We start from the raw sequence: 9886 nt of genomic DNA, 5'->3' as shown, positions 1-9886 counted from the left end.
GGTTGCATCACCGCCTGGTATGGTAACAGCTCGGCATCTGACCGTAAGTCGCCCCTCCATTTGTTTTTTACACTGCTGCTACTCACTTTTATTTTTATTTGTAAAAAAACATTTACTTGTTTTTTTTTTTTACATTTTTTTTTTAGGGGTGGATCAGCTTAATATTGCGGAAAGAATATTGCTTCCATCAATGTAATTGTCTGCATCATTTCCAATCCCCCATATATTTTTTGGGTAAATATATATATCCATACACGCATGCATACACATACCTATATAGACATACATACTTTTTTAAAGAATATACCTTTATTATTATTCCCCGCAAACCCTACCACTGATCCCCCAATTGGAGTAAACTAATAAACACTTCGGCGTTTACCTTCAATTTATTCATCTTATGCACATTTTACAGACAGTCTATTTTACAATAGTTCTTTTTTGTTTGTTTTTAGTCCTTCCTCTATTTCTGATGTCCATCCAGTTTGATTTCTATTTGCAACTGTGCTATTTCACAAAAGTTCTGAACCTATATACATTTAACAGACCTCGTATGTTTTACATTGTTTATCTTGTTATTAGTCCCACCCTTCAGCTCCATTCAACCCCTCCCATCTATCTCTCAACATCATCCATTTCGGATTTCTATTTGCCATATATTTTTCAACTGTGCTGTGATGCTTCACAAAACAATTGAAGCTTTCTATTCTCATAGCTTCTACAGATTGTAAATTACAAATAAACATTTTTGCTAAAATAATTATTATATTATTGATTGATTGACTATGGCTTTTCAAATCACCCAGTATTGCTATCTGCAGCGTTAGCTCTAGGCAAATGTTGCAATTCTTCAGCCATTCCTGGACCTGTGACCACAAATGAGCTACATATGGACAATACCAAAATAAATGATCTAATTGTCACGTCCTGACCATAGTAAGATGTTATTTTCTATGGTAGTGTAGGTCAGGGCGTGACAGGCGGTGTTTGTCTATGTTTTGTATTTCTATGTTCAGTTTCTATTTTTGTATTTCTATGTTGGTTTTGTTTGGTATGATCTCCAATTAGAGAGAGCCGGTTGTCGTTGTCTCTAATTGGAGGTCATATTTAAATTGATGTTTGTCCCACCTGTTTTTGTGGGTGATTAATTTTTGAGTGGTGTGTTTTCTCTCTGCGTCACGATTTGTTGTTTTTGTGTATTCAAGTATTTAGTGTATTGCATTTAGTTTCACGGTAAATAAAATATGTGGAACTATGAACACGCTGCATTTTGGTCCGATACTTTGAACAGCCGTGACACTAATGACTCTGCCTCCGCACAGCAGAATCTGCAGAGCTGGGAAGATTGTATCCCCCATATATATAACATTCTATTAGTTGCAAGAATTTTGTATTGTAATTTAAATAGAAAAATTCTAAGTTTTGAATCCGGTGTTGTTTTGTGTATCAATTCATAAACCATGTGCCATGGAATGGGTACATCGAAAATCTCTTCCCAACTATTTTGCAATTTATATGGCACAGCTGTCAGTTTTTTGGTCCTTAAATGAAATTGGTATATGTTTTTATTTATCACACTTTTCTTTAACCATTTATGTTCTTTAATACAGGGCTGACATACAAGTTCCTTTCTTTTTTCCCCTTCTACTTGCCTCTTCCATTTTTGTGGTAATGCTGCAATTTATTGGTTGTAATTTTGGGTAGAGCAGACATTTCTGTGTTAGCTGCATGTGTGACATCACTCCACCAGTCCTATTTATAATATCATTCACTAAAATTATACCTTTTTTAAACATTTCTTCGAAAAATACATTTTTTAAAATAAAGTACTATATTTGAATTTAACCACAATATTTGTTGTATTATTTGTTCTGTCTTTTCAGGTGGATTAAACTGAAATTGCAACCAACTTTCTAAGGCTTGTTTAAAAAATAAAGATATTTTGGAGATTATTTCCTTTTCAAACAACCGAAAGTGGGCAAGTGTAATCTGAATAAAAGGAAAAAGGCCCTTCTTGAACATAGGATGAGACATTCGTACCAATTTACTAGAAAACCAGTTTGGATTTATGTATAACTTTGGTATGACTGATGCCTTTAGTGAGAGGTCTAATGCTTTAATATTTAATCATTTCTGCCCTCCGAATTCATTTTCGTTATATAAATAGGCCCTTTTAATTTTATCTGGCTTGCCGTTTCAAATAAAATTGAATATTTTTTGTTCATATAATTTAAAAAGCAGGTCACTAGGTGTAGGCAAAACCATAAGCAAATAGGTAAACTGTGATATGACTAAAGAGTTAATCAGGGTGATTTTTCCACAAATAGACAGGTATTTTCCTTTCCATGGTAGCAAGATCTTATCTATTTTTGCTAACTTTCTATAAAAATGTATTGGAGTGAGATTATTTCTTTCTTTTGGGATTTGTATACCGAGTATGTCCACATCTCCGTAAGACCATTTAATTTGTAAACTACATGGTAATGTAAAATTTGAATTTTTTTGTGATCCAATACGTAATATACACTGCTCAAAAAAATAAAGGGAACACTTAAACAACACAATGTATCTCCAAGTCAATCACACTTCTGTGAAATCAAACTGTCCACTTAGGAAGCAACACTGATTGACAATAAATTTCACATGCTGTTGTGCAAATGGAATAGACAACAGGTGGAAATTATAGGGAATTAGCAAGACACCCCCAATAAAGGAGTGGTTCTGCAGGTGGGGACCACAGACCACTTCTCAGTTCCTATGCTTCCTGGCTGATGTTTTGGTCACTTTTGAATGCTGGCGGTGCTTTCACTCTAGTGGTAGCATGAGACGGAGTCTACAACCCACACAAGTGGCTCAGGTAGTGCAGCTCATCCAGGATGGCACATCAATGCGAGCTGTGGCAAGAAGCTTTGCTGTGTCTGTCAGCGTAGTGTCCAGAGCATGGAGGCGCTACCAGGAGACAGGCCGGTACATCAGGAGACGTGGAGGAGGCCGTAGGAGGGCAACAACCCAGCAGCAGGACCGCTACCTCCGCCTTTGTGCAAGGAGGAGCAGGAGGAGCACTGCCAGAGCCCTGCAAAATGACCTCCAGCAGGCCACAAATGTGCATGTGTCTGCTCAAATGGTCAGAAACAGACTCCATGAGGGTGGTATGAGGGCCCGACGTCCACAGGTGGGGGTTGTGCTTACAGCCCAACACCGTGCAGGACGTTTGGCATTTGCCAGAGAACACCAAGATTGGCAAATTCGCCACTGGCGCCCTGTGCTCTTCACAGATGAAAGCAGGTTCACACTGAGCACGTGACAGACGTGACAGAGTCTGGAGACGCCGTGGAGAATGTTCTGCTGCCTGCAACATCCTCCAGCATGACCGGTTTGGCGGTGGGTCAGTCATGGTGTGGGGTGGCATTTCTTTGGGGGGCCGCACAGCCCTCCATGTGCTTGCCAGAGGTAGCCTGACTGCCATTAGGTACCGAGATGAGATCCTCAGACCCCTTGTGAGACCATATGCTGGTGCGGTTGGCCCTGGGTTCCTCCTAATGCAAGATAATGCTAGACCTCATGTGGCTGGAGTGTGTCAGCAGTTCCTGCAAGAGGAAGGCATTGATGCTATGGACTGGCCCGCCCGTTCCCCAGACCTGAATCCAATTGAGCACATCTGGGACATCATGTCTCGCTCCCTCCACCAACGCCACGTTGCACCACAGACTGTCCAGGAGTTGGCGGATGCTTTAGTCCAGGTCTGGGAGGAGATCCCTCAGGAGACCCTCCGCCACCTCATCAGGAGCATGCCCAGGCGTGGTAGGGAGGTCATACAGGCACATGGAGGCCACACACACTACTGAGCCTCATTTTGACTTGTTTTAAGGACATTACATCAAAGTTGGATCAGCCTGTAGTGTGGTTTTCCACTTTAATTTTGAGTGTGACTCCAAATCCAGACCTCCATGGATTGATAAATTGGATTTCCATTGATTATTTTTGTGTGATTTTGTTGTCAGCACATTCAACTATGTAAATAAAAAAGTATTTAATAAGATTATTTTCATTCATTCAGATCTAGGATGTGTTATTTTAGTGTTCCCTTTATTTTTTGAGCAGTATAGTACACTTATCATAATTTGGTTTTAATCCAGAGAGGATGGCAAAAGTATCTAGATCCTCTGAGGCCGTGGAGAGACTCTAATTGTGGTTTTAAAAGAAAACATTAATCATCGGTGTACAATGACACCTTAGCTTTTAAGCCACGGATTTCTAATCCTTTAATATTATTGTTTGATCTAATCTTAACAGCTAACATTTCGATGGCAATAATAAATAAATATGCCGATAGTGGACAACCTTGTTTTACACCTCTAGACAGTTTAAAACTTTCTGAGATGTAGCCATTATTTACTATTTTACACGTAGGGTTACTATACATAACTTTAACCCATTTTATAAGAGATTCCCCAAAATTGAAATTTTCTAGGCATTTATATATAAACTCCAGTCGTACTTTATCAAAAGCCTTTTCAAAATCAGCTATGAAAACCAGGCCTGGTGTCCCCGATATTTCATAGTATTCTATTGTTTCCAGTACTCTGTATTAAAATCTCCCACCATAATAATAGAGTCTAGTGTTGCTTGTAGAGTTGATCAATTCTTATATATATTTTCAAAGAAGCTTGGATCATCATTATTACAAAGTTATAGGTTAATAAGCCATATCTGTTTATTGTCCAATAACATATTTAAAATAATCCATCTACCTTGATAATCTGTTTGGACAATTTGCACAGTTGGATCAAAATTACTGTTAATTAAAACCATCACCCCTTTTTGAATTTCTTTGCCCATGTGAGAAATATATTTCGCCCGCCCCAGTTCTTTTTCCACAAAACTTCATTTAAAATTGTTGAATAGGTTTCCTGTAAACAATAGATATTATATTCCTTCTCTTTTAACCAGGTAAATACTGATCGTCTTTTCTTATTATCTGCTAGGCCATTACAATTGTAACTGGCTATACTTATTTCACCACTTACCATAATGAGACACAACTTTAAATTGTATTTATGAAAATATATGTTTGTAAACGTACCATTAAAAAGTAACGTGATGACTGAGTGTCTATATAGCTGTACCATGATATTTGCATTGCTACTAAATAAACCTCCAATTGGTCCCTACTATTCCACCTGCTGCTACTCACTGTTTATTATCTATGCATAGTCACTTCACCCCTACCTACATGTACAAATTACCTCGACTAACCTGTACCCCCCCGCACATTGACTCAGTACCGGTACCCCCTGTATATAGCCTCGTTATTGTTATTTTATTGTGTTACTTTTTATAATTTTTTACTTTAGCTTATTTGGTAAATATTTTCTTAACTCTTTCTTGAACTGCACTGTTGGGAAAGGGCTTGTAAGTAAGCATTTCACAGTAAGGTCTACACATGTTGTGTTTGGCACATGTGACAAATAAAGTTTGATTTGATTTGACATCTGTGCCAACGACTAGGGTTGTTCCATATGATTTCAAACACTTTTTGACTGCAACCCTTTTATTTGAACGAAACATTCCATACATGTTTGCTCTAAAAGTGACCTTTTGGACCTAAATACCAAACATTCAGGAGATAGAGGTGCTCGAAGTTGACCATGACACATCCATGTCTTCATCACTGAAAAAGATAAATGGTAGAGTTTGATATCATTTGAAAGCTTACAAACAGGGTTGTCAAACTTGCATAATTTATTGAAATAAAAAACGAAACACTTTTTTCATGTTCATATATTGTATGTTGTAGCTTAGACCGTATTTTACATCAGAGGTGTTGTGCCCACCATCGATTATGACAGTGTGCTCATCAATCACGGCTGGGTGTCATATGTTGGCTGATAAATTAACAGAAATCTGGATAAAATTGAAATGTCATCTTTTAAATTGTACCGCAATTAACAGGATTATGGTTGGTCTTCACATCAGAGAATGTTGACTTGAGTGGGAATATCCATTGTCTTATATTAAATTGTCAATCTTCCATAGAAATATAGATAACAGAATAGACATTCGCATTCAAGTTGACATTCGACGGTGGGCGGACTGGCAAACCATCTTTCTGGTAGTAATTGGAACCAGAGAGAATGTGCAAGAGAGAGGCCCAACTCCACAGAAAACCTGTCTCCCTCCAGCAGGTGCCATTTTTTGGTTGTTTCGCCCACCAAGCAAGACATTTTTGTATGGAGTGTCAAATTTGGTCAACAACAAAATGTATGGCTTATTTGCTCCATGAGGTTTATTTGATCGAATAGAGGCTTTGTAATGCTTACATTGTTGCAAGTGCACTGACGTAATTAGGACATGTGAAATCCCGGCAACTTTAAGAAAAAACACTGAGATGGCTATGCATATTGATGGCATGAGGCTAGTAGCATAGCATTTCTCGCCATTGAATACAGGCGGTTGACGTCAACAACCCTCATCGAATATTCAAAAAGGATTACAATAATGAGATGCATCCACCAATCCAAAGAAAGGATAGGCAGGAGTTAGACAGCCCACAATTACGCTTTGTGGACAACGACTCCCATTGTTAGGTTGTAGAGACATCTATCTTGTCAGTATATCCATAACTTTGTTGAAACTTAAAAATTATATTTCAATGGTGTACCAGCTAAATTGTAGTGGTCTGAAGTATTCTATGATTTTAGGCTGGGTTTCTGTCTAGCACTTTGTGACATCTGCTGATGTAAAAAGGGCTTCATAAATACATTCGATTGATTGATATGATTTGTTTCTATGATTGAAATGACACCCACCCTCTTTGTATTTAAGAGAATGCTGTGTCTCAACCAATGGCAGGCATAACACCAAAACCTCAGATGATCTAAAATAGGATCTAAGCCTCAATATATGTGAAAATGAGAAAATTCAGAGTTTACAATTTTTAGATAATTGACTTTATTAAAGAGAAAAAAAAGTATGTTTTATTTTCGCTTTCAAAAATATCAAACTCGACATGGATGTCTCATGGTAGGGTATGCAAAATGGGTTAGCTACAGATTGTACGCAAGATAATGTGATATAATCAAATATTTTTTAAGTCCATTACTGGGCGTTACAGGAACACCTCATACAAACCGCCACCATAGATTTGTCAATGGACACCAAAAATCTTGCGTTAAACTAAGGTGTACAATCTGTAGCTACAAAATGAGTGAACTTTGAGCAACTCTGCCTCCAAAATGTTTTGGCATCCAGGTCCAAAATGTCACTTTCTGACAACTTACCATGGGAAAACATGTTTGGAAGGTTTCGTTCAAATATAAAGGAGTGCAGTCAGAAGGTTATTGAACTTATATGGAACAACCATATACCTTAAAACTGCAATATGTGAATTCTAGAAGAAAGGATTCAGTATCTTTTTAACTAAAGCCTGTTCTTGCCAATACTTTGTCTGTTCTCGATTCAGAAGAAAAGTGTATGTTATAAACGTATAGCTACAATGCCTACAAACACTACCAGTTGCAATGTTGTTCCTAGTGTAAGGACGTGGGTTGAAGGTCTTGTAATTGAAGAAGCTAACAGAATGCAGCACCAGTGCATCAGACTTCATATGTTAATGATGAGACGGTATAACTCATAAGGGGATATATTAAATACATAATAATAGGAGAGTGATTGGCACAACCCCACACACTACATCTTGGTAGCGCTGACTGATCTTCTACCCAGAAGCCCTTGCACTAATACAAGAGCCAATTAGAATACAGGTATGGATGGATATCACAATAAAAGTCATATACATATGCCGCATCACATTCCAGTCCCACAATAGTTTCCATATTTTGGGTTATCGCCGCTTTAGCCAAACGTTTATACCAGAGGCCACGCTCTTGATTAACAATTTGGAGCACCTGGTGCCAACAGGCCACATCAAAGACCTCTGGCTTATAACACTCTACAACTTGTTATTTTATTTTGCAAGGTTGAATAATAGTAAATTATTGCTTATTATGATTAACAAATATCATGCTACACAGAGCGTTATTGTGGTCTCCTCCAACGTTATCGTAAATTATCGTTTCGCCCTCGGCTTTTTCCGTGTATGTTGAAAACAGTCCCCGCCCAACTTTCTGGCTGCGTTGTTTGTTTGGACACTAAGAAGATGGCGGCGGCCCCGCTGTACTGTGTCTGCCGGCAGTCTTACGATGTTAGCCGGTTTATGATTGAATGCGACATTTGTAATGACTGGTTTCATGGCAGGTAAGGAGCCGAAATATTCCTTAATGACATACTTGAAAATTACAGGAGTGCGTCAACGACTGTGTTAATAATCTGTTAAGGAAAGTCAAGTCGTATTGCGATGTCAGTCTCGCTCTGTGATTAGAGGTTCGATCAAGACCGTGCAGAGCATCTCGCGAGCGAACGGACCTTTGCGCAGCTTGGCTACATATTCGTTTGTTTACCTACTTTCTTTTAGCATACAACGGACGATGCGGTAGTTGAAATCGGAGTCATTAAACGTATTTTTTTTTTTATCCCAGTGCCAGATCTCTGCACAAGTAAACACAGCACGCAATTATACGGAAATGAACTCCCCGTGGTTGTTATTTTATAGTATTTGGTTAGGAGTAGAAGGAACAGTTGGTTTGTCAGCCAGTTGTATTTTATTTGCAGTAGATGTATCTAGTCAGTTTTAGAGCAGACACTTCGAATCAAGCGCAGTTGTCTAGGCTCTGTTGTCGTTTAGTGTTTGTCAAGTTTTGTCTTTGCGCCTCCTGACAGCCAGCCAGAAATCCTAAACCTTCATCTGTAGCTAAATGTTTTTGTTACTGTGTTAACTAACTGTCATGTCACGATTCATGCCGTGAGGATGCCAGATTAACTTGATTTTAACTTTTTTCAAATAAGTGACTTGTGGGTTTGGGGGCCAATAAACAATAGGCGAGGCAATGAGTGTACTGCCGTCCACGCCAGTACAGGAAGAGGAAGTAGCCTGAATTCTAGAGACAACATTTTGATGTTGGAAAATGTTTGTCTCATCATTGAGAAATGGACCAAATGGGAGTGTTGGGTGGTCAAGTCGAGGACGGGAATTTAAATGCCCCTTCCGAACAAAGATGTCCACATGGCGAGAGCCATCTAGCGTTAGAATTCAGAAACACATTTTTAAGGCAAGTGCACGTGTTTGACGTGTCCCTCGAACTTCATGTTTTCCTTGACGAAACTTCACATTCTCAAAATCATAGTTCCCAAGAGGCCAGGATAAGAGATATGAATAAATCATCTATCACTACAGACACCCGGGTTCGTATCCAGGCTGTATCACAACCAGCCGTAATTGGGAGTCCCATAGGGCGGCGCACAATTGGCCCAGCGTCGTCCGGGTTTGTAAATAAGAATTTGTTCTTAACTGACTTGCCTAGTTAAATAAATAAAATCTCACCCCAGTTGCTTGGTTCACGCCAATATGAGGCCTGTCATCATGCATGTTAGAGGTGGTCCCACAGTAAGGCAAATTCTCTCATGTTTAGCTTTACAGAAGAAAAAAATTGCACTGAAACAGCTGGGCTTAACTATAAAGTGTGGTGCCAGGAACTGAGCAAGGAATTCAAGGCTTCTGCCTGCAGGCTGAGAGAGATCGAGGCATGAATGCTGCACTACAACTCATTATTTTCTCATTAACAAACATAAGTATGAGCAAGCTCACTATGGCCTAACTTAGTGCAGGCATGCCAAGGTTCACCTGGGACTGTGTGTACACACAAATGTCTTTTACTGAAGGCTCTCTCAACAAAGGGATTGTAGTTAGGAGCTTTTATCTGTTACACCCTCTCTTCCCTTATTCCTCTGTGCCCAAGGCCCGGATTGCTCCCCTGCATGGTAGATTACG

General features: G+C 39.0%; 1 protein-coding gene across 2 annotated transcripts in view; it reads left to right on the top strand.

The window, feature by feature from the left end:
- The first annotated feature begins 8131 nt into the window (after positions 1-8131).
- The window catches only part of LOC106573199 (lysine-specific demethylase 7B), a 44149-nt gene continuing 42394 nt past the window's right edge, over positions 8132-9886 (top strand). For both annotated transcript variants that reach the window (XM_045696984.1, XM_014147983.2), the window contains exon 1: positions 8132-8256. In XM_045696984.1, the coding sequence (XP_045552940.1) occupies positions 8159-8256 (98 nt within the window). In that variant the 5' untranslated portion in view covers positions 8132-8158. The remainder of the gene's footprint in view (positions 8257-9886) is intronic.

This window comes from Salmo salar, chromosome ssa16, assembly GCF_905237065.1.
Source record: "Salmo salar chromosome ssa16, Ssal_v3.1, whole genome shotgun sequence".
Lineage (NCBI taxonomy): Eukaryota > Metazoa > Chordata > Actinopteri > Salmoniformes > Salmonidae > Salmo > Salmo salar.
This window is presented reverse-complemented; position numbering and strand designations above follow the sequence as displayed.